We start from the raw sequence: 26,002 nt of genomic DNA, 5'->3' as shown, positions 1-26,002 counted from the left end.
ACACATACGCTATTTAAGAACATTTTGATTAAGTATGGTATTTTGGGGTGTTTGTTTTAAACACCTCAAACTAAATGCATAGTTCACAGACAGAGTACTATATAAAACTACGGCATATAACTGCAGTACAATATATGTGTTAGCGCCTGTTACAGTGAGCCGCGCACCGTGTACCTAACTCCGTGTCTATTTTTAAGTGTTACACAATGATTACGACGTACTTTGCAGACATTTTTTTAGAATTAGCGGAATGATAAAGGCTATTGTATGCTGTAAGCATTAGTCTATGTGTCATACGGACATTAACAGAAAATCTACGCAGCACTTTATTTAGGTCTGCATATTTGAAATAACGCGAGATTTCAGTGATAATGTAGGTAGGTCACGTGAGGAAAGCCTGGAAGAACCAATATGGCGGTCGTGCAAAAGCCAGAGACAATGAACGGTGATATCCAAGATTACACTCCAGGACCGCCCAGAGACGACGTAAATGAAGCGGCAAACTTGCAAGATCAGGTATGAATATCACGCTTCCATAATGCCTCATTCTGAGATTCAGACTTTGATTATGACGTCGAGATAATAATTGTTTACTTTGGACAAAAATTCCTGCAAGGTTGACAGCGAGACAATCTGAGAGCTAATTAGCACAACAGGTGCTCGGAACGTCGCGGTGTCGCCTTGCCCGGACTCATGGCGTTCCTATGATTTGGACAATAATATGTCGTTGTATGTGTGATACAGTGTAGATGTGAGTCAGTCGTGAGTCAGGACCGGTCTTCGTAGGGAATCGTGCAGTCAAAACAAATGTCATCAGTACTCATGGCACATGCTCATAGCAGCCCCATCACATACACACACGGTAATACCTATATCATGTCAGTGTGTGTCCAAATCCTACTTTAGTTCTGCATTTGGGATGTTGTCTGAAATTACATTTTGTTTGTCAGAATGTTTACCATCGCAGTTGTATAATAGTAAATTGAAATGTATGCCATACAGTCTGTTGTGTAGTAGACTTGTATAGACAGTAATAAATGGTTACATATTTTATAGTAGGAACTTATTATGTTTTAATTATCAAATTTGTTTACATTGTTGTCAAAAATTATTCATCAATATTTTTTTAAAACGTATCAACTTTGTTGAAAAATAAAGTGATATATTATCAAAGATTGGTCTCCTATAGCTACTTAAAATGATGTTGACAGTTACAAAGTCTGTGATAATTGATTGCCTATTTTGATTTGTAATGTTTATTGTCTTGAGTTCATGAAGTTGTATTTTCATTTCTCAATGTTTTTACAGCAATCTGAATCATATATACTTAACGCTGTTTATCTGATATTCACAATGGTGTTGCATCTCGACACATTGAGAGTTGAATTTTTTCCCCACCATCTCATTGTATCTTTCGCTGTAAAATACATCGTTGTAAGCTTTTTAGCTTTTGGAGATGTCTTGATTGTATTTCCTTTACTTATATATAGTGTCCAACCGGTTGCGCATAAAATGATAAAAGTCCATTATTTACACATTGATGAGTTGTGGCAGTATATACAGTAGTCTTGTTGCTCACACTTTATACTTGACATACTATGTATTTGTCAGTCAAATTTAGGGTTTTTGTCAGGAATTTTGGGAATGGACACTGTCTTAAAATTAGGAAGTTTTGGTGACATTTGACTACAAATTGGGGAAATAGTATCAGTGTTTTGACTGTTTTAATTAAATTGGGATTATACCAAAAGTAACATATGTATTTCAGTTTCAGTGATTTTTTAGGAATCATGCAACATTGTCACACAAATTCATTGGTTCATTGCTTTTACCTCACCATCATCTGTTAAAATTGCCCTTTGTCAGTGCTCTGTCGTTTGTCCCTAAACAATTTTGTTATCATAGTTTCTTGAGAAGAACTGCATTGTTCTATATCAAATTTCATTCGAAGAGTCCCCTTGGTCTGTTGTTGTGCACATTTCATTGTGAGACTTATCAGAAAAGAACACCAGGTGGCCATTATAAATTTTGACAGTTCATTTCAAAAGTTTTATCACCATTTTTCAAGGAAATATTAGACAGATCTTTCAGGAGTTTTTATGCATAGCAGTTCCATTTGGTCCTTAGTTTTGCATGTTCAGTTTTGAGACTGATCAAAATGATAAGATGGCCAAGGCAGACAATCTTAAAAATGGCTGTTTACGTTTGTAATACCATTTTTCATAAGTGAATTATATATCTTTTTCAAATTTCATAAGAGTTTCCTAACTTCCTGTTCCTTAGTTTGTTTTCCATGTATTTTGAGCTTCAAGCAGCTTGGTCAGAAGAACAAAATTGACTGTCATATATCAGAAAACTGGATTGACACATTGAAAGGGGAAATGTCCAACACAGTAGTATGAAGTTTTACTCTACTGCAGTATAGTGGATTGACTGTGAACATGACTCAATCCGACAATGACAAGTTTTTTATTCTCGCAAACTGGTTACAGTGTAGAGAATTATATACATATATATATAGTACAGTTTACATATAAATCATGGTGTTAATGGCCAGTGTTAATAGATAAAGAAGAGAGATATCAAACCTAAACAAGACCAATGAAAAATCTGATGATTCTTATATTTATATTTATGGTGATGGGAAGGATTTCTTGTTTCTTAAAAAGATTTCTGGTTAAATTAAAGACATGTTAATGTGGTGTTGTATAATCATTATGACAGTAGGTATCTGGGATCGAGTGGCTGTGCTATAGAGATTTCTCATATAGATGACCTTTATTCATACTGGCATGGTGATCACAGGTCATATACAAGTTTTGTATGTGTTAAAATTTTCAAACAATTTTATTTATAAAGAACTATCAGGATACTTGGTAATGTTATGTGAACTAGCAGTGCAATCATATTTTCTGATATATTGTGTTAGATCAAAAGTCAATATTTTGTGGGGTCAAATGTTATCTTGGGGTATAATTGAATTGCTAAAAAGCTTTGAAAATCTTAAAAGTTCCAAGAACAGTTTTAATTTTCATGTTAATAAGTAGACCAGTACTTCAAGTCTAATTGTAGTTACATGATTTGTGCTAAGGTCAAAGGTCAACTTAGAGCACTGACTGGGTCAAATTTCAGCATGGGTTTGAATAGGTATTTTTTTTTTAATATCTTCTAAAGTTCAATACATTACAGTATATGGACCTGGAAGTGTTACATAGATTGTCATATAAATGACCTTGACCTACTTTCAAGGTCACAATGATGCTTTTATCATACCTAGGAAAAAGTCAATATCAACCCTTTATTTAATTGTATACAATGGCTGGGTATTGAGAGACCGACAAAGTTATGCTACCATGATTGCCCCTGCTAGCCCCCAAAAATATAAGCTCTCCTAGCCTGGGTCATAAAATAGAGAAAAGGTTTACATCCCCATCCTATAATAATGTATGTTCTTGCTGAGGTACCAGGATTTAAGATCTTGCCCAATGTCTGGAGACAAACCCTGTGGTCCGTCATAACATGAACATTGCCAACATACCCACCCTATAATCATATACAGTTATCCATAGTGGTATATTTGGATTTAAAAAATATAATAAATATTGCATACTGTAAAATCATAAATTTTTGTGGGACACTAAATTTCGTTTATTTCGTGGATAACAAAAATCCACACAAAAACATATTTGGTATGATATAGATAGGGGGGAGGAAAAAAACTGAAATATAATGTTTTGAAACAGGCTAGTATATGAAAACCACGAGATGTTTACCCCACGAAAATAAATGATTCTACAGTAGAATACAGTGTGTATTCACAAAATTGATATAAAAATATGTTTTTACATACATTAATAATGATGAATTGATTAAATGAATTATATGAACTCTTACTGAACTTACACAAACCCTTCAAATGGAAACGATTAAACTGACTTGTTACTTGCGATTAGTTTCATCATATATATTTTTTTCTGACAACAATATTAATTCTAACAAGTAATATATATATATATTATTATTATAAAGAAATCAACCTTAAATTAAATTGCCCTTTAAAAGGTTGTTTGCTCATAGGCCTGGGTAGCTGGCCATGGACACGCCACCAATTAATCATAAACCAACATACAATATTGTGATTTTGACCATGAAAAGTGATTGAATTGAGGTCATCGATGCTCGATAAGTAAGGAGGAAAATAAATTCTAGTACTCGAGGAATAATAACTAAATCCCTGTTTCAAAGTTAGTATTGTTTATGTATCATAAAAAGCATTAGGATTATAAAACTCTTGTCTGATTCTTTGTAATTTCAATTTTCGTGCTTTATGACGATACTGTACATACCCTGAATATTAAAAACTGAAAATTTCTATATAGCTTTCCCATTTTGCTAATGTAACTTGGATGTTGAAATTACAAAAATATGTTCTTGAATATTGTCTGGATAAGTCTGTGCACCGTCATAAGATACTACTAGTATCAATCAAAGGTTTGGTTTGGTTTAATTTTGTTTAACGTCCTATAACAGTACAGCTAAGGTCATTTAAGGACGTCATATCAATCAGAGAAACCACGCCATAACTACCCTACACCTGTAATGGGTTGCACTGTGTTTGATGCAGTTCAATGACTTAATTTCACACCTGTCGTTACCGGTGACTTCATTTTGTGTCCTTTTTGTTTTCTATACAGATTCATAACATACAGAAAGTGATTCGACTGACCAAAGAAAACTTGGAGGCTCTAAATGCCACCTTCGGCAAACATCAGAATCCAGATCCCATGTACATTCAAGTAAGTAATATACCTGCTATTTTTATCGCAGAACATTTACAGTGATGATATAAAACTGATTTGATGAGCAAAATATTAACCAAAAACATTTGATTGAGAGGTCTAAATTATAATGAAAAATAAAGATCTAAAAAATAATAATAAAAATTAGGAGGAAATAATGCCATGGTGCCTAAAATTAAAAACAGAAAAATACAGGATAAAGTAAATTTCAAAATGAGGGATTGTTATGAAGAACTGACTATTTTTGAATTTTTTGAGCCAATAGGAATTGATCAGAACATTTTGTTCTTTGATTGGGTTTAACATTTGATATTGTGTAACACATTTCTGAATATTTGTCTTTCTTCTAGGAGTATGAAGCATTAGCAAACAAAATCCATGAATTACAGGAGAAAGAATCTCACTTGATGACATGTTATGAACAGATATTATACAATGAACGAGAGTCTCCGACAGATGCCACCCAGGAGCAGGAAGGCCCCCTCAAGACCCCTACTCCTATCCTGCTTGGGTCGACGCAGGGGAACAACCTACAGACTGCAGGCCTTGCTGCCCAGTCCAGTCCCAAAGCACTACGGGCAGGCCATGTCAAGGCCTATCTTCCTGACGAACAAGTCACCTCTGTAAGCTTTGGTTATAACTGAATATAAGTGATGATGATGACTTGCCCTAATTGATATATACCACGGTGATGATTCTGTATAAATATCTAGAATCAGTATCATGGATACTTTTAACTAAAAATATTATACTGTATCATCAGACGGACATAAAAGTAATGTAGTGTCCTTTTCTTTTTGTAACTTTAACAGGGGTTATTGCCCTTTTTTACCTTGTGATTGTATGTTTAATATGACGTTTATAATATAACTCATGGTTCTATATATGCATCTATCTTCAAAAGTGTTAATTGATAGGAGTTTAAGCTAGGTAGTTTCATTCTTGTTTTATCTTAATTTTCTAAATATAGCTTGTACCTGTAGATAATATGATTGGCACACGATTGTTTTGTTGCATAAAACAAGTAAGGATAGAGACTATTACAAGATGCAGGACAAAACTCAAACGAAAATACATTATTTCTGAAAATTAACACTGGCATTGATTTAACAAGTAATGTTTGTTTTAAGGCGCGTGTTGAACCAGGAATTATTCTTAAAGAAGCTTTGAAGAAAGCCATGTCAAGACGAGGCTTGGAGGCTGAGAAATATGAAGTATATGACAATAAAACAAAGTAAGTCATGTATAAAAAATGTCTGTTATGTTCTTAAATGATAGGATACCCCAATTGGATATTTTGTCAGATTGTAAGTCATTTGTACCATATTACTTTTAAATTAAGACTTATGTTCTATGATGGTTTGTTGTGATGTTTGAATTAAGCATGGATATTTATAAGGGTATGAAACAAATACCTGATGTACAACATGTATACATCTTTGTAGATTTTGCCATGTCAATTTGTTTGTGATGAAATTAACAGAAAATATAAAGTATTTGTATATAGTTCTTGTAAATCATGTTTCTTTCATAATATTAAAAGCGCATTTTCCTTGTTAATTTGTAACTTTACAATTGCGATCAACAGTCAAAGTTAAATATTTGTTATGCAATATTGTATTGTCTTGCACTTCCAATGTGCATGGATGAAATGTATGTTTTTATCCCCTGCTTTCCTGGCTATATATTAATTTAGGTGTCCATCCTTTTGTCTGTCTGTTTGTCATGCTATTGTTTCAAACCATACATATAGTCCCTCATAGCAGTAATCGAATAGAGATGATTTGTGTTAATTTCACTCATTTGCAGGCCATAGTCGTGTATCAAAGGTTAATGTTCACACGTTTTCCCCTTATCCTTTTCAGAATGCCAATATCTTGGGACATAGACATGGCTAACCTTGGCCCAGGCCGAGAGTTACGTGTTCAATTAAAACGAGGACAACCTTCCTTGTTTATGCATAATATTGTAAGTAGTAACTGTCTTTACTTCCTGTCCTGTTTGGTAAAACACAAAATTGTTTATCTCAATTCAGACAAGAAAACATTTTTTAAGCAGGAAGTCAGATTTTTGTCTTCCTGTTAAAATGGTGATCTTGATAACCATATGCATTGTACGGCTGGTCTAAACAATATGTGTTTATAATGGAGCGTATGACGATTGTATCAACAAGGTGTCTGGTGTAATATCCTGGTATAGGGTGGGTTTAGTTTTTAGCTCACCTTTCCAGACAGGGCCATGTGAGCTATTATATCTAATGTCTTGGCACTTGTTCCATAGGATTTAAACTTTTCGTTAAAAATGCTTCTAGTCAAGAACGAATGGGTGAATTTTCACTGAATTTGGTCAGGAATTTCATAAGGCAAAGAAAACTCAGTTTTGTGGATTAAAATGGAAGAGGGGCTCAATAAGGGATATATACAGGTTAATTTTCAAATCCTTCTTCTGCCATGAATAAATGGATTTGTCCTGATTTGCTCTAGAACATTCTTTATAGAGTCCTATGGGACTCGATATCTTATAAACAAGGGGTGTGGCCTAGAATAAGCCGATACAATGTAACAGGAAGGGTGCAGTGTATACACTTCTTAATGTCAAAATTAGCTTTTTGTTGAAATGAAATGAATGCAGTTTGAAATTTCACTTTCTATATTCTGTAACCAGAAAAATGATAAAATTGGTTACTGTTGAACTTTTAGATTTAAACTAATTTAATGATAATTGATGTTCACCGTGATTAGAAGTCATGTACAATTTTATTTGTGTTGTAGGTTAGAAAGACCTATTTCTTTTTAACGTTTTGTGACGGATGCGGGAAGTCGCTATTCCAGAGTCTAATGTGTAAGACGTGCAACATCAAGTTCCACCAGCGATGTATCAACAGAGTCTCGTTTCTGTGTCCCTGGATTGATGCCATCGATATACATAAGCCGTATGTATACCACTAGGGGCCGACATCGAAATAGCAGGCTTTTCACTAACTCCCATTTTAACATAGACCAAATGACATTTCTAAACGGCCAACTATCATAAAATTACACAGATATATAAACAAAATGAAATCTGAACCTGTCATTTTGGCCTGTTCTTAATGAAAACCCTTTAATAGTCTTGGAAAAGTGTTTTAAATTCAATTGGCTTAATATTATCAGTATTGACTATAAATTTAAAGTGACAAGTTTAGCACAAAACATTGAACTGTCAATATTAACCATGTAATTGGTGTTAAATAAGAATGTTCAATTTGAAGAACTACTCAAACTGTCTGACTAACGATTGTTAGGAGCTGTGAGCAATGTAGCTCCATCTTTAGTTTTTCTTTATTATGAAATTGTCTGGAAACTGCACTATCTTGTATACTATTTCATCATAAAGATACTTTTCCATATTCTGAGACTGTTCTGCTGTGTGTAGTTCAATTCCTTTGGTTTGTTGTCTGGTTTCTGAAAATCAATGGAAAATTTTCCTCAATATTTTAGTTCATCTAAATATTAGTTACACATGAGACCTGTTGCAATCACTTTTCATCCGTCTTTCGTAGAGTAATCTCGAGAAGGGGCAGACCCCCCTTCTGCCCAGGGGTTGGAGGAATGGGGCTAGAAGGGGTCACTGAGTGCTAGACCTGTAAATAACATCTCCTCTGATCCATACTGGTGGATTTTGACCAACTATCTTGAAATTATCCTTAGATTTGGAAAAGAATTAGGACTATAGAAGGGGCTGATCCCTCAGGTGTAAACTATGCCCCTCATTGGGGACATTTAAATGTCCCACTTGGGTTTTATTCATTGGAATTTTTTTTTACTTATATCTGTATCCTTTATAATTTTACTCAGGTGACTGTGAAGGCCCACGAGCCCCTTGTCTAAAATCTTTTAATGTTGTAATCTTTTTCTCAATGTGCACTAATTTGTCAATTGTCCAGTGAAGATGGTTATATATGTTACACATACCATATATTTGTCTGTAAAAATAATCAGACAGGTGTTTATCTGATGTTTAAAGTAATCTTTCACTGTATCCTATATTGTATCAATTACTATTACAACCGTTCTGATTTCACACAACAACATATGAGATATATGTATTAAAACCTTCATCTCATTTCAGTTTTTCTCCTGCAATGCTGGTTATTTTAATATGAACACCATGATTCTGTTTTTAAGTCTGGATATTGCATCACCAGCACCACAAAATGTTAACAATGTAAATCAGTTGTGGGGATTAGCCTCTGTTGTGGGGATTAGCCTCTTAAAAACATTTGATTTTTTTCTTCAACATACTCTAAATTTTCAGTTTACCTACTGTGGATGTTGAAAATACATATTATATTCGAAACCGAAATCCGGCAATGTCGAGTAACCATCGTAACAAGCCAACTCCACCTCTTGGTCACAGAGAGCGTTCTACGTCCGCTCCCAATGTTTGTCTTATAAATGTTGGTGACGCGTCGGTGGCTGAGGTAGGTGTGAGGTCACCAAGTGCAGCGTGAGGACTGCACTGTACAGCTGTTGTGGTGTCTAACAGTATTTAGTAGTGGCCCTGACCCGCCAGTCTGTACTGAACACCCCTCCAATAGGATTTGACAAATCTAGGCCGAGTCTTATACATTTTCAAAAAAACCTCAATACTGGTTAGAAAATCAATGAGTGGTGCGAAATCACTGATTGTCAATTATTTTCTTACCTATAGCTATATAAAATTAACAGAAGGAATCTGATTTTTTGGCATTAAATAATAAAACATAAAGCTGATTTAGTATGATTTGTGATCATGAGTCAGATGGCAGCAAATTTTGATAGAGTTGATGCGAATCCTATTGATAGGGACATCAGAACCGACTGGTAAGATGCCTATTTGGGTGGCTTTGCACTAACTGTTTTATTTTTTTTAATTTTCTACGTATGTTTATATGTTGTATCCCCTTCCGTAGATGTATATGTTAGCTATGTATTTTTATTGTATTTCTATTTTGTTTGCGTACGTGTAGATTCTCTCAGTCCATGGCTGATCCCCGCAAAGTTTCGGCGTCCCGATCCTTTTCATCTGAAAAATCTTCCTCGGTACCTAATGTGTCTGCCCTAGTTATAACGTCCAGCTGTGATTTTGAGGTAGGTACTCTCTGACGGGACCTATGATATATATCACAAAGTTACCATACACATCAAACTCATAACTTTGATATGCTGTGATCATTATGACCCCAACCACCTTTGAGATTCAAATGTTTAAACTCCTTTTGTTGTGTGGGGTCGTTTGAGAGTTGCTGATCTGTTTAGTGGGTCGGAGGCAGGGGGATGTCATAATACAATGTGTTATGTTAATTCTGAAACAAATTGATTAATATTAGAAATCATGATCAGTGTTTTTTTCTGTTGACTTTTTAGGGTCAATTATGGGCCCCATTCCCAATTGAACTTATTTTAAATTTATGCCTAATTCCAAAAGAAATGCTGTTTACTTCTGAACATTTCCTTCCCAGTTGGTGTATTTTCCCCCTAAAATGAGACAAAAAAGCCCCCATCCCAAATTAATGGGGGGGGGGGGGGGGGGGGGAACACTTGAAATTGTTTTCACCTTTCTTATCTGTAAAGAAAATAAAGTTTTAAAAGATAATTTTGATAGTGTCCAATATCTAACCTATATCAGCCCTCAATATTTTGGTTGTGATGAAAAATAAAGTGGTGTTTTAGAATTCATTTCATCACACTTTGGATGATTACAAAATCTTGTTTTATACCGATACAATTTTATAGACTATAATAAGAGATCTTCAATGGTAAAATTAATTTGGCCAGAAGTAGATATTTGACCAATGATAATTCTCACTACAAATGTAATGCCTGTTGCTCCACTATTGGAACTAAACATCAAGCTTGCCCTTTCTTTGTTAAAACAGTAAACTTTAAAGTAAATTTTACATTAAATTAGGTATTTGAATTTCTTCGCTTTAATCAATGATTCCAAATTTATAAAATTCTCCTTTTCAAATCAATTTAATTGGATATACATTTTGTAATAATATTCATTAGAATCTAAATATTTTGTTCAGTAATATGACCACCTCAAACATTTTAAAGTTTTGTAGTGAGTACTGTACATTATTGGAGGATGTGATATAGTATCTTTGCTGATGTGTAGTAAGACAAATAAGGTGGTGTCAGATGTTATTTACAGTATATAACCTTGGGTAATGTCAGATGATATTTACAGTATATAACCTTGGGCGGGTCTGTAGGGAACAGGTAATCCACAAGGGGGCAGGGCGCTCGCATCACATTAAGCTGCATGCACTTTACTAACCGGTTGCACGAAGCCTGTATTATGTATATTATGTCCGATATAGCTGTTATAACATTAAACAGATTGTTCATCAGTGTTTTATTGATGGCAGTTTAATTATTTCAGTTATCATTCAGCCTTATAATTTTTTTTGCTGAGGTTTCTTTAGCTCACCTGGTTCAAAAGACCAGTGATTTCAACCATTTTTGCTATGTTGCATTCTTGGAAATCAATTTATTTCAAAAGTAATATTCTCCTGCTACCAGGATCAGCTCAGGGGTCTGACCTCGTCCATGTGGTCTTCCATAACAAACAATAGTGAAGAAACAAATAGGTATAAAATAGTTGGTCCATAAGAAATGAATACACTCATGTCTCTTTTGAAAAGCATGTACGGTATCAATAGGTTTTAACCCTTTCACCACTGTAAACCATAATGGACTTATCCAGATCAATGCGTGGTAGAGTTCATTAAAGTTACAAACAAATGAAAGGGTTAAACTGATAATAAAACTCCAAGTGGTCTGATGACTATTAAGACCCCAGGGCCTCTCTGTTTTATACAAACTTTAGAAAATGGTAAGCTTCATTATGAAGTTGAAGTGTAGGTTGAAGTAAATTTTGAACCAAAGCTTTTATTTGTACATTACAGAGAAACAATTCAGTAAACAATTATCCTATTATACTGTATACCGGGAATTTTTCTCCACAGTTTAATTCCTCTTCTTTGCCCTCACAAAGTACGCGTTATATATAGTTATTACATGTGAAGGCCAAATTAACACTGGGCAAACATACATTTTTTCGGCAAAGGGCAAATATTTTACAGGGCAAAAGTTTGAACAGTGACAGTTGAAAGTTAATACAAATGTGCTTTTCTTTGAATTTAGAATAAAAACTGAAGATTTGATTTGATTAATCTTGTCAACAGCTATTTTGCAGTGCATTTAAATATATTTAAAAAATTATTTAGTGGCATTGTCTTGAGCTTTTCATTATGGAAAGTCTACATTTTATACGAGTTGGAAATTTAACGTGACATACTTACTTTTTGATAAAAAAATATGTCTTAAATGCTGGATATTTCTGTCATTAATCATCACCATTGAGCTATCTATTTATCGAGACAGAAAAATTAGCATGTTTTTAAAAGAACCATATTTGACCTTTAATGCAGGTATTGCATTTATATGGTGTGTATTAACAAGATAGTGAATTTTGATTAGAAATTGTATTGACTAATTTGTAGTCTTGTGCTATACGGATTCTTGTGAATATGTGAATGCTTTGTAGTCGTGCTGCATGCTGTCATGTATTGAGTATGTAGATGTATTGTAACACAATCTTGTTATATGAAGAAACGATAAGAAAGGGGATAACAAATATTTGTGTTCATTTTAATATTAAGATGGGTCTATGTTGTTAATGGTCCTGCTGTGTTAATTTTAGTCTTGTCATGTTTCTGATTAAGCACATAATGTGTTATTAATTTGTGAGCAAATGTTACGTTTTGGAAGATGTTGTATATATAACAGATTATAAGAATTTGTCAGATGTATCAATTTGACTATTTTAGTAAAAACAATATTTTATGGTATTAGGGATAATCTGATCAAACATTGATAAGCTCGGATAAAAAAATACATTAGTAAATACATGTATATTCAATATTTAATGTGTTTTCCTGTAAGAAAGAAAAAAATTGTTCACATTGTATGTAGGTTATTTGGAGCCTGTTTCCCAGCACCTCGCAGAGATTTTAAGGTCATTTATGCTGACAGAAATTTAAGACATAGATAATCTTTTGATATAAATCCTTTTTTGTGTCGTTAATTAACAATTGGATGTATTTAACGTGTCATTCAGCTTTACAAAAGATTCCATAGTAAAGTGGTGCATATATTTGTCGATCCTTGTATTGTACTACCCATCCCCCCCCCCCCCCCCCCCCCCCCCCGAGTCTCGACTGTTGTATTTCATCAGACAAAGCATGCATACATGTGATTCCACATTTATTTCTGTTGTTTGGCGATTCCAGTTTGGAGAAGTGTTTGACCCACAAAGTATTGCGTCATCAAATAAAATACAGGTAAATCTTCATCCTAATACGACGGAGACATCACTTTCCGTGATAGAAACAAGAAAAATTACATACATTATTTGTTTGAAGTGGTGAATATAATTTCAATAGTTTTATTTAAAACTTTCTAAACTTCACTTTTTTAGTTATTTATGATAGAAAATGGATAGACATCAAATTGTTTAAGAATTGAACGCAAGAAATATCCAGATAATACATTTAATAATGACAAGTTCAAGTGCCTATGGATCTGTATTACAGAATATAAGCAGGTATACATGTCTGTAACAGTATACTCAAAGACAAACCCCAAATATTTAAAAACATTTCTGTTTTAAAAAAAGATCATTTCAAATAAAATATTAGCAATTTTAGAAAAATGAAAAAAAAATGTTAATATAGATTTGAGAATTCAGAATGATAATAAAAAATGAGAATTATTTTTTAATTATTTTTTCAAAAATAGCATAGCATGTTGTATGGCTTGGGAGAATGTTGCCATGTTCAGTATTTATATAACTGTGATATACATGTACTGCCTTAATTAAGAAAGCAACATGGTACTATATACGATTGTGTATGAATACGTAGATTTTATATAACTACAGTAGTAGTGGTATAATTAATATCTAACCACTAACATTGACTTTGTATCGGTGCTTCTTTAATATCATTAATCTTACGTAGTTGTATAACCTTTAGCAGTTTGTAATGATTAACTGTGAAATGAATTTCAAAAATAATATCGTGTGAAGTGATACAATGTCGACCAATAAACTATTTGCACTGATGGTGAACCGCTGTTGTGTTGTAGGGCTTCGATAGATATGTAAATCCAGCGATAGTCGCAGCAACAGGTAAGCACTCCAAACATATTTTTTTTTACATCTGTTTGTTATATTTTCATGCCATGGCACCCTTATGGATTTGGTGTTAAGTATGTCGCTCCATCCATCCCAACATCATCTTGGATAGAAAATATCAACCCCTTGGGCCGGTTCGTTTATGCGGAACAACTGGTTTGTCCGTTTTTAAATGTAACATTTTTGGGTATAAATCCTGATGGACCTGCAAATGTTTATGCAGGCCTTGCAAGGCTTTGTCAAGGCTTGCCTGAAAGCATAAGATTACTAGATCCGAATAACTGTGGTCCGACCAGTTTAACTGTTTTAACGAAAACAGCCCTGGTCTTTGTTAATAGGTTAATAGCAGTTCTGTATGACTTTATTTGACTTCAGGTATCCTGAATTTGATAATGATCAAAGTGGGCATTCTTAGGTTTCATGTTTGAACCACTTTTAGATTAGAACTTTCAAATTTACTTAACATGTTAGAAAGGCAGTGGCATTTGATATTCTGAAGTTTTCTCTTTTATGACTTTTATGTTACCTATGAAAGAGGTGGCAAAATTATCAAGGTTTATACTTTCTGATTGACAACTTGAAAACCCTTAAAAACATTCTACAAAACAATATAATTATCAAGTTAGTGGTCAAAAAGTAACCATTGCTCTACTGGAGTTTCTTGTGTGAAACAAGTTGCAAAATTACCATAATGTTTGAAAATATTAAGATATGTCTATGCCCCAAGTCACTAGATAATTATACTATTTCCCAAATTCGCCACTTCCGTCTGATTTAAACCTCGTATGACTCTGACCAAATTCTTGTGTTGTCTGTGAAGTAAAGGTGACATGTACAGTACACTACACTGAAACCCTGCGCTGGCGACAGTTGCCGCTGAGGGGACGTGTACATGGGGATTGCACCTGATGGTGCCATTCTCACGAATGATTTCCATTCAATAACTCTTGAAGGAATGCCTTGATTTTGATGAAACTTTCTGCAGATACATATAGTTATCAATTACCCTTTCCGGTATAGTTGGAACTAAATATGTAATTCAACATGGTCCCCAATGGCCATCTTGGAGAGTCACAGGTTAAAAATTGCCTACTCTAGTTAGATTTTGGCCCTAGTCTGAAAAAAATCAACATGGTTCCAACAGGTTCAAGTGACTCATCCATATCTGTGGACTTTTTCATATGCCTGTCTACGATAGGGAATACCTTGATTATGTTTTAAAATGAAAATACTTGAATGGGTGTATGTGTAAATCATAAATCACAACCATTATGATCTAGATATGACAATTTTGCCAGTTGATCTAATTATTTTGATGGTAACAGACTGTTTGTATCTATACACAGAACCCATTATCCGTGTGAACCATTCCGCTCACAGTCCTCCAAATAGTACCCCGGACTCTCCAACAAACTCCGGTGTCCATCACCAAAAGTCCAGCTCTACAGATGTGGACCGCAGGATCAGGGTAGGTTTACATAACACTCGATTTCTGTTCTAAAATCAGTAGCAAGATAGTCTGGTTGTCATATTTTAGCTGTGATTTTTTTTTCTTGGTTGGATATACCGGAAGTGTTTTGGATATAACAATCACCTGTAAAGCTTGTCGAAGGGGATGGGCTTATTACTGAGCATTAGCAGCATCTATTTCAGTTTGTTCAACGTTCAAATTGTTCATGTTCAGAGTTCAATTTGTTCATTTTCAAGATTCAATTTGTTCATGTTCAGAGTTCAGTTTGTTCTTGTTAAAGGTCAATTTGTTTGTGTTCAAAGATCAAATTTTTCAATTGAAAGGAACAGATGAATTTTCAGAAGTTATTTATTGTTTCTGATGGGGTATATTTACCTTAGAGTACCTGCGATAAGATTAAGTATGGGGTGATTGCTAAAAGCTCAGGTCACTGTTACTAAATATGAAATCTGGACCGGTAGAGGCAGGGGGTATTATGAAACTTTATCACTTTATCTTGTTGAAAGAATATTCACAAAAAGAAACCTCTTTTCTGTGTACAGCGCCACAGGCGAGACTCCAATGAGGACTGGGAGATCCCCGCAGAGGACATCCAGATGGGACCACGGATAGGGTCAGGGTCCTTCGGAACAGTATATAGGGGATACTACCATGGCCACGTGGCCATTAAACGGCTCAACGTCACAGATCCAACACCTCAACAACTTAAGGCTTTCAAAAATGAAGTGGCTGTTTTAAGGCATGTGTCTACAATCTATAACTGACAGTCTGATCATAGTCAAATGAAACCTGTATGCACTGTTAACAGGACGTGATTTTCTGACAACTCCACTTGTCAAGTACACTCCTTTTCAATAATTCTTGCTTATCATATAGAAAAATTTGAAAATCTTGAATTTGTACGAGTTTGTACATTAATTACATATTCACACAAAATGTGTTGTAAATCATGACTGCTGAACTGTGTATGATGTGTTAAATAGTACAGAAAATCAGTGATACTTTGTTCAAAAAGTGGTTCTTGCATTTAATTATGAAAAGTTTCATGACATTTTTGCTACTGTGAGGTTAGTTAACTAAGTATACAATTTCAGTTTTGATAGATACTTCTATAACAGCTATAATTAATCGAAGCCCTGTGGAAAACTACTTATAGGAAAAGTGTGTTTCCAAAATTTGGCTGGATTGAAGCAAATAAGATTTTACATTATCTATCAAAATACAAGGTTATTTAAAATAACTTTTCAAGAGATATATAATACAGTATAATTTTTTCAAATTTCTTATATCTTCCTTTATATAAATCCCCAGGAATTTTCTGGTATCTTGAATAATGTATGTTTTACAATATTAATTTAGTCAGAATACCTAATTCTTTTTGAGTCTTCAAAAATTTGTCTTTTGTATGATTTCTTCTACATTTCAACTGAGAAAAACTGAATATTAAAATCTGAAAGCACAAGGGATTTATGAGATTTGTTGTTTACAAAGCATTAATTGAATCTTGTTAATATGTTTTCAGGAAAACAAGTCATATGAATATACTACTATTCTCCGGCTGGACATCACGGCCCCAGCTGGCTATCATCACCCAGTGGTGTGAAGGTTCAAGTCTCTACAAACATTTACACATTACAGAAAATCGCTTTGAAATGGTAACACTAATGGAAATCTCTCGACAGACAGCACAAGGCATGGAGTGAGTATAGCAATGTGATGCCGACCAAGGGAAATAACTCTTTGTTCAGTGCTTACCTGGGTCAGTCGCATTTAACTAATCAAGTAGCAAAAATAAGTAATTTAGAATATCATGTGATGTTTTATGGCTATGGTGATGATTTCCTATTTGTACTAACTTCAATAATGTACGAATTTCATTTATTTTCAGTTATCTACATGCAAAGTCAATTATCCATAGAGATTTGAAGACCAACAGTATCCTTTTCAACTTCAGATTTTGTTAGATTTGTTTCCTTTAAAAACCCCATTGATTCAGTCTCATGAGGTTTGTAGATACAGTAGCCATTTAGTAATTTATGTTAATCATTTAAATCAAGCATAAATTATTATAATTATCCTGCTTAGTGATTGACACAACCGTCAACATGAGTAGCATAACATCTAAGTCCAGATCCTGTAGATTTCTGTTAACAATTCATATTTTTGGATCATGATTAATGCTGCAATATAAGCAAATTCAGTCCATGTCTGGTCACATTGAGCACAATGGGGGGGGGAAGGAAGGACACTAAAAGATGACTTACTAGACTTAGTTTAGCTTAAATGGTTGAACGGTTCTGGTAATGTTGACTAGCTGTATTACTTTTCTTTCTTTCAAGTTGATTTGGTAAGAGTTTTTATTTTAAAAACCCAGGGAATGTTGACATAATGGTTGACTGTTTGCCTTAACCATCTGTTAGATATATTTTTAACAGATAATTTGACAGTAAAGATAGGTGACTTTGGTCTCGCCACTGTGAAAACCCGGTGGAGCGGTTCTCACCAATTTCAACAGCCCACCGGTTCAATACTATGGATGGTAAGTATACATGTAGTGGCCACCTGTATTTATTGTTTTTGAGGCTGTAAAAAGTATGTTTAAAAAAAGAGATTAAGATTAGGTAATTTCTGCATATAGATTATATAGAGCAGGGATGTTGATTCATCGAAAAAAATAGTGAAACAAAAAAGGAGATTAAAAAATGAAGGTCATGTATATCTGGTCTGTGATAATTGAGGTTGTTGTAATGTTTGAATGAAAAATGAATTTGATGAGGCACAACATAATTTCAGGCCCCGGAGGTAATACGCATGAAAGAGGCCAACCCCTACACAAACCAGTCGGACGTCTACGCATATGGCATCGTCCTCTATGAACTGATGACAGGCCAGCTACCCTACTCAAATATCAATAACAAGGACCAGGTGGGTATCTCTGATCGACAGCCGCAGTCGAGGACAAATATATTGGTCTGAAGAAACTACAGTCATGTTCTCATTCTGCAAAGAATTATGTTATACTAGAATTGATTTCCAGAATTTAGAATGATAAATTCTTCCGTAAGATTTACAGTGGCATTCTCTTTTAAGAAGTATATTGCAAGTGTTTTCAGAATTATGGTGTAACATAGTCCTAAGAAGAATTGTGGCCTAAAGTAATTCTCCGAGTTGTGGCATATCGTAATTCTCAGAAGAATTATGGCCTAAAGTAATTCTCCGAGTTGTGGCATATCGTAATTCTCAGAAGAATTATGGCCTAAAGTAATTCTCCGAGTTGCAAGCAAACAAATCCTAATGCGCTAGCAAATGTTGTTTGCTTGCAAAGCTGTGTCATTCAAATAGATCATAAATACCATACAAAAACGGTTCAATGCTTAAATAATCTCCTGTACTGTTGTGGGATATACCAAAGACCATAAAAATATTTGCTGTAATTCCTTAATAAACAATTGAGCTTTTTAGGTTAAGGGCAACAGCTTGTTAATCTATTGTCAGTATAATGTGACTGGGAGGATTACTGTGTCGAGTAACTTCAGTATGGTATTTCAGTGAGGTAGCACTCTAAAGTTGGCATCAGATCCCAGCTATTACAAGCAGACAAGTTCAACATAATGCATCTAGCACACACGCATACATTACACAGATGGATGCACATCCTTAAATGACCTTATATTTAGCTGTTGATAGTGTGCTAAACCCTCTAAGTCAAACATTTAGCTTTGCTGTTTTGATTTTGATGTTTCTTTTGTACTTGCATAAGAACTATAACTTTGTTTCGTAATTACACTTATCATGTGATCGTGTTTTTTTTTTATGTTTTCCTAATCCTTGAAGGTGTCTTGTCACATCACCGATACTAGACAGAGAAATGTATATAGACTGAAATGTGGCTCTGTGTTCTGCGTACAGATCCTGTTTATGGTCACTGATACTAGACAGAGAAATGTATATAGACTGAAATGTGGCTTTGTGTTCTGCGTACAGATCCTGTTTATGGTGGGTAAAGGCTACCTGAAGCCAGACATCTCCAAGACACGGTCAGATACCCCCAAACGCTACCGGATGTTAATGCAGGAGTGCTGTAAATTTGACCGAGAGCAGAGACCTCTCTTCCCACAGGTACTACTGGCCGATCTATTGTATATCAGGGAACACATGACATAATCATTCTAGAGTTGAAAATTTAATAAAAGTCATTGCGGATGTAAGGTTTATAAATTTATTATTTGCCAGTTTTTCAAGTAAGTTTCCTCATGGTGATGATGTTCACATTTGAAATTACATTTTGTATTAAAATAAGTTGGCTATGGACAGTACTATACCTTGTATTGTTGTATTTGCCATATGACGACTTTAAGTCAACCATGACTGTACATTGTATTATGATAATGTTGATACAGTTGTGGGACCGCACAACGCACCAAAAATAGCGTGCGCACACCGTGCATACATCGTTCACACACCGTCCGCACATCGTCCACACATGGTGCGCACAACTGTGCGATTTGGTATCATTTGTAGATCAAATTAGGGAACGACAAAAATACGGAAGGATCGTATGGGATAATGTACACGGTGCATATATCTGTAATTTCTCATCACAATAATCAAGATTATACAATTTTACAAAGCTTGTTACACAGTATTATAGCGACCGTTAGGCTGTCAAGAATGGGTTTGGCCCCAAGGTAACAGAACAGCCAAATAACAATTTTATGAGTGTCCGGAGTATTACCTGACCAGTGCCTGACACACAGAGCTGATAGGCGATACCGTTTGACCGTAATGAACAGTATTTGTTATTTGCATTCGTTTGCCTATTCCTCCCCTTCACCTGGATTTTCACACCCCGGCCTTACCCGACGAGTTACGTAAGTGCCCCAGGCGGGGAGAAACTTATGGTCCAGGTACATGTACAAAGTGGTTATGTTTACCTGTATACGGGATTATGTTGTAATTTTACATGTGTCGATTATAGTTATTTAAAAACACAGAAAACAGAATTTCTAAATATAAGAATGTATAGACAGAAAGATAAGTTTATAGATGTTGCTAGAATATAGAAACATACGTAAAAATCAATTTTATATGTTTAAACACGAAACCGTATAAATTGTTAAGGCATTCCTCAATTTACACCAACCACGATTGTGATCGCACAACGTCCGTCCATCGTGCGCACATATGGGCGCCAGCAATGATCGTTCAGCTTTTTATCGTTCGCCCATCGTGCACCAACCGTTCACACACCGTGCACACATCGCGCGCACACCGCACATCGTGTAACGTTGTGCGATCCCACAACTGTATAAATGTAACACAGTTCTTGAAGTTACATGATGTTGTGGTAATGTTTACATAATTTATTGACGAAATTAAATCATGATAATGGTGATGTTAGTATTAGTTAGTTATTGAGGTTACATTGTATTACATAATGTTGACATTACTGCAAGTAAACCATTGACACGTCATTGATTTATGTTAATGTTCACATAGCTGTAACTCCGATTCAGTTATAGAAATTATAATAACATTGTATTTTGATAAGTTGACGTAACTACAAGTTGTTGACTGTACGTTGTATAGATAAGTTGACATAACTACAAGACGTTGACTGTACATTGTATTGATAAGTTGACATAACTACACGTTGTTGACTGTACATTGTATTGATAAGTTGACATAACTACAAGTTGTTGACTGTACATTGTATTGATAAGTTGACATAACTACACGTTGTTTACTGTACATTGTATTGATAAGTTGACATAACTACAAGTTATTGACTGTATGTTGTATTGATAAGTTGACATAATTACACGTTGTTGACTGTACATTGTATTGATAAGTTGACATAACTACACGTTGTTGACTGTATGTTGTATTGATAAGTTGACATAACTACAAGTTAGTTGTTGACAGAACATTGTTTTTGTTAATGTTGACATAACTGAAACACAATTAGAACACATGGTGTTGTGATAAGGTTGACATACTGTTAGTCAACAATTGACAGTTCACTCAATTTTGCTATTGTTGACACTACTGTGACTTAATTATTGAAAATACATAAAATTTTGATAATGTTGACATAACTACAAGTTAGCCATTGAAAATGAATATTTTGTTGTGCTATAAATTGTTTTTGCCTTGTCTCCCCCAGATACTGTCTGTAATGGAGTCTATTGTGTTATCACTACGTAAGCTGCGTAGGAGTGCGTCGGAGCCAACACTTAATCAATCCCAGTCCGAGGACCTAGACTTAATGTACTTCTGTGCTTCTCCTAAAACACCAATCAACAGTCAGTACCCGCAGTTCTTCTTCTCCACGGCACATAATTAATACGTATATATACAGTGTTGTGTTGCCAGAACGTTGCCATAGCGGTTAGCTTCTATCACCCTGCTGCTATTCTACTATATATAAACAACCAATGCAACTATTGGTTCTCGTGTCAGAGGATGGAAGGATTATATATATATATATCTGTGATATGGAGGGGAGATTTTGTCGGCGTGGTTATCTACGTCAGCAGCCAGACTATTGTGCTGTCATGATTGGCAGATAGGGGCAAAAGACTGAGGGGTCTAGCTGAGGACACACCCACTTTTGAGAAGGGTCACAGTTCACTGTTAAGGTCAGACTTTATGATGCAGTGCCCTTGGCCATGTGACCTAGACCCCAGATCCCTCCACATGTGGCGCTCATCAAGCGACGATCAGCGATGGAGAAGTGGTACATTCCCTACTGTGCTAGCCACTAAGGACTGGTTTATATTCCCTACTGTGCTAGCCTGTCTCTCGGCTGGTCAATATTTTTCTGTGCCAGTCTGTATGGACTGGTACACTTCTCGTGTGCTAGCCTAAGGGCCGAGACATTCTGTATTTTACTAGCCTATATTGGCTGATGGAATCCCTTCCGTGCTTTGGCATACGTGAAGTCTGAATGCTAAATAATAAAGGCAAGAATTTTAAATATAAAATGTAGTGTTTTTCAAAATAAATAATGAAAAACATTTTTTTTCTTGCTATTAAGAGGTGACAGACTTGAGACACATGTGCTTTAGTTGCCTGCTGTCTATAAAGACTGGTACAAGCCTATCACAGGCTGTGTCAGAAGGAAGGTGTCCCCGAGTCATAGTAACCCAGCATACCTGACTCTACGATAGACTTGTGAACATTACTGATATAAGTGATTCCATTCATTCTCTTACACTAACTTATGAATTATTGCCTCCAAGAGGAATGTACTAGTACTGTTTCTGCCAATTAGACTATGATTATGTATAAGCTGGTGACCTCTAAGAGGACTTGATCGGTGTAGTCTGTGTGTGATGCACACATGTAGGCACTGTGTAGCTTACTGTGGAAGGGCATACTGTGAGTGGAGGGCAGACATGTGATGTGATCTTAGACATGAGGGCATTTGTATGAATGTCAGTATGTTGTGTGGGCAGGAGGAGTGAAAATGATGAAAATTTGGTCCCAAAAGAAATGCTTGTTTGTACACATGGTGCAGGATGGGTGAAAATACTGAACATTTTGTCCCCCTTTGTAGTGTTTGTATTTGTGTACATTTGGGATGGATGAAAATAAGATGGAAAAAAATTTGTCTGAAATGTTGTTTGTGTGTTGTGGTTGGCAGGAAGGGTGAAAATGGAGAGACATATGTCGCAAATGTTATGTTTGTGTGTTGTGGTGGAGAGGAAGGATGAAAACACAGACACTTGGCCAAAATGCTTTAATTGTGTGTTGTGGTGGGCAGAAAGGATGAAAAGGTAGAGATCCTACCTCCAGTGTGAAGCCATAAACAAATTTGCACTTGTGAGTCTATTGATTTCTAAATATTGACAACATTGATGTGAAAATCTTAGGCAACCACTCAGTATTTTAAGTACATCTTAAATTTCTAACTGTGATCAGTATACAAAAGCATACCCCTTGCAAAAGAGAATGTTTTTCTTATGGTGTTCTAATTTTAGCAATATTGCTGTGAAAAATACAGCCTGCAAAATTAATAGGAAATTCATTTATCCATCCCTACCATAACACTTCGTGCAACGGCCGCTAAACCTGAAATCTGTTTGCACGAAATTTACATTTTATCAATTCTGTGAAAATTAAGAACCACAATTTTTTTGTTTTGTTTACAGTCATCTTACAATGCTTCATGTTACTGTATGGGCACTGGATTTTTGTTGGTTTAACGAAAAAAATTGGATTGTATATTAAAAATAAATCAATATAGGACTTCTATTGTTAGTTAGCTTCTGTCAACATTTTCATCAAAGTAAAAGTACCTAGTTTGCACCAGGACATCTAATGGATAATGTTGTTTTCTTCACAAAATGAAGTCTGGGACAGATTGTAATGGACCACAGGGTTTAAATGATTTTGTATATAAACAGCAAGTTAGATATACTATTAACAAGGGGACAACCTGGCCTTGAGCAGTCAAGGAAAGTGCCCTGTGAAATCTTAAGCTAGCAAATTTTACATTCTGATGCATTGTTTCCTTCCCAAAAAGTAGTGCTTTCCCATCGTTACCGAGTTTCGAACATTTTCGGGGAAACCAAACATAGGCGTGAGAACAAATGTAGTCTGGTTTTATATGGAAGTTGAGGAGTTCGTCGTGACCTGTGTACCAGACTTTACCAAAGTCCCGGAGAACTCAGTTATATATTGATAAACTGTCCGGCAGAATCGCCATATTCTCGGAATATATATTTATGAAAGGACTTTGGGGTATTGGTCATCAAAATGCCATTGGTTATGCTGGATATTTAATGTTGCTGTTGTGAAATAAAACAACTATTATTTCTTTCTAAATCAATTTGTATTTGCTTGATATAAATTTGGTTTGTATACTGTCTTCAATTTGATTGAAGACAGTATACAAACCAAATTAATATCAAGCAAATTATTGAAATTAATAATGGATTCAGATAATTTGTTGAGAAAAATATGCATGTATGTAATGGTGACTGAGTCTGAGATGAGAATGTTTTGGTGTGGTCTTTACAAAATAAAACTGACACATCTACTCAGCTCATATTCATATGTAATTGTTTCAATAGATAAAAACAAGATGAAATATTCTATCGGTGTGATTTTGATGAGCCTGCTAAATTTTGAAAAGGACATTGCATTATCTCCCTTAGAAAAGATAGAATATTCTTTTAATTCTTTTATGTCGGCAGATATAAAATTTCATAAATTAATCTCATAAGAAATAGTACATTAATGAAAACACTTCTGAAACTGTCAAAATTCTGAAGATTCCTGTAAGTCTAACTATAATTGTAGAAAAGAGGATGTTATTTATCAGTTATTAGTGAGGCACGGTAGTCTAGTGGTAGGACGCTGGGCTCGTGACCAAAGGGTTGCGGGATAGAGTCACGACACGGCACTGTGTTGTATCTTTGAGCAAGATACTTTACTCTGCTTGTTCCAGTCTACTCGGCTGTAAATGAGTACGTGGTTGGGCAGTGCTAGAATTGAAGAATGCTAGCTCTGAGTGCCGAAATGGCAGCAATGGCTGTTTGCTCCCCAGGGAGTTGAGAAAGATATTGGCTGGTTGCAAAGGCCCTATAACCACGGATAATTATTTGTGAACCGCTTTGAGATGACGTACGAACGAGGTTGTGATAAAGCGGTATATAAGAACCTCAAATTAGTATTATTGGTATTATCTGAAATATTTGATAAACACATGTGAGGTTAATGTGTGTAAGGTATGTGCAACCTGTGTGCGAGGTGTGTGTAAACTCTAAGTGGTGTGCGTGTAGGCTGTATGTGTGTAAACTGAGGTATGTGTGAACTACATGTGATGTATGTGTAACCTGTGTGTGAGCTGTATAAGTTATATATAGATATAAGTTATATGTGGGGTTGTGTATGCGGTATATGTAAACTGTATGAAGTATTGGATCCTCCTCCTTTGCTGAATGCTTGCATTGTATGTAAATATGGAAGCTTAGAATGAAAGCCAAGAGTCAAACAAGACTACACTACACTACAGGGCCTATAAAACCTTGCTTGATTTTAAACTATGTATACATTGTACAATTCACAGGGCCTCAATATATGTAAATGAATGTTTTAGGTATACATTGACAGGGCCTTTTTATATGTAAACATCATAGGGGCCTGATTTCTGGGAGGTGAGAAACCTTCTGTACGGCACATTAAATGGCCCTGTGGTAGTAATACAGATTACACTAGATCACTAATAAAGTCAGTTGTTATGGTTGAACATTATTCTCAGAAATTAATTTTTGTACATGTATTATCATTTATTTTTTATTTATTTTTTCATAAGTCCATGTACAACATTTCATTAATGAAATTTTGCTTTTGATACCACTATGTGGAAAAAAGTCGCGCCATGCTCACCAGAAGTGCAAGAGGGTGTACTACCTAGCTAGTTTCTACATAACGTGACATTTCTGCCTTATCTGTGTTGTTATTCTTTAAAATATATAGGTTTGTATTCTGGGGGGGG

General features: G+C 35.1%; 1 protein-coding gene across 4 annotated transcripts; it reads left to right on the top strand.

Annotated features, from left to right (window-relative positions):
• The first annotated feature begins 301 nt into the window (after positions 1 to 301).
• Positions 302 to 24,910, top strand: LOC110443412 (serine/threonine-protein kinase B-raf-like). 4 transcript variants are annotated; one of them, XM_021487623.1, is made up of 17 exons: positions 302 to 516; positions 4,695 to 4,796; positions 5,150 to 5,422; positions 5,930 to 6,033; positions 6,665 to 6,767; positions 7,571 to 7,731; positions 9,790 to 9,910; positions 13,120 to 13,170; positions 13,976 to 14,018; positions 15,371 to 15,492; positions 16,038 to 16,234; positions 17,018 to 17,194; positions 17,384 to 17,430; positions 17,916 to 18,034; positions 18,289 to 18,420; positions 19,480 to 19,614; positions 21,662 to 24,910. In XM_021487623.1, the coding sequence occupies exons 1-17, from the start codon at positions 412 to 414 to the stop codon at positions 21,839 to 21,841; spliced, it is 2,172 nt and encodes a 723-aa protein (XP_021343298.1). In that variant the 5' UTR covers positions 302 to 411; the 3' UTR covers positions 21,842 to 24,910. The 4 variants fall into 4 exon arrangements, with proteins under 4 accessions (XP_021343298.1, XP_021343297.1, XP_021343300.1 ...); XM_021487622.1 differs by lacking the exon at positions 9,790 to 9,910 and adding an exon at positions 9,096 to 9,261; XM_021487625.1 differs by lacking the exon at positions 13,120 to 13,170.
• The last annotated feature ends 1,092 nt before the right edge of the window (positions 24,911 to 26,002 follow it).

Source organism: Mizuhopecten yessoensis, unplaced genomic scaffold (genome assembly GCF_002113885.1).
Source record: "Mizuhopecten yessoensis strain PY_sf001 unplaced genomic scaffold, ASM211388v2 scaffold716345, whole genome shotgun sequence".
Taxonomy (NCBI): domain Eukaryota; kingdom Metazoa; phylum Mollusca; class Bivalvia; order Pectinida; family Pectinidae; genus Mizuhopecten; species Mizuhopecten yessoensis.
The sequence above is the reverse complement of the archived record's forward strand: the minus strand, read 5'-3'. Positions and strand labels throughout refer to the sequence as shown.

What these genes read in the sequence shown, in the direction of transcription:
- LOC110443412 (XM_021487622.1), top strand. Translation starts at nt 412, where the DNA reads ATGGCGGTCGTGCAAAAGCCAGAGACAATGAACGGTGATATCCAAGAT. An exon ending in CAGATCCCATGTACATTCAA is followed by an intron (nt 4,797 to 5,149) that starts GTAAGTAATATA and finishes TCTTTCTTCTAG; the next exon opens with GAGTATGAAGCATTAGCAAA. An exon ending in CGTCATCAAATAAAATACAG is followed by an intron (nt 13,171 to 13,975) that starts GTAAATCTTCAT and finishes GTTGTGTTGTAG; the next exon opens with GGCTTCGATAGATATGTAAA.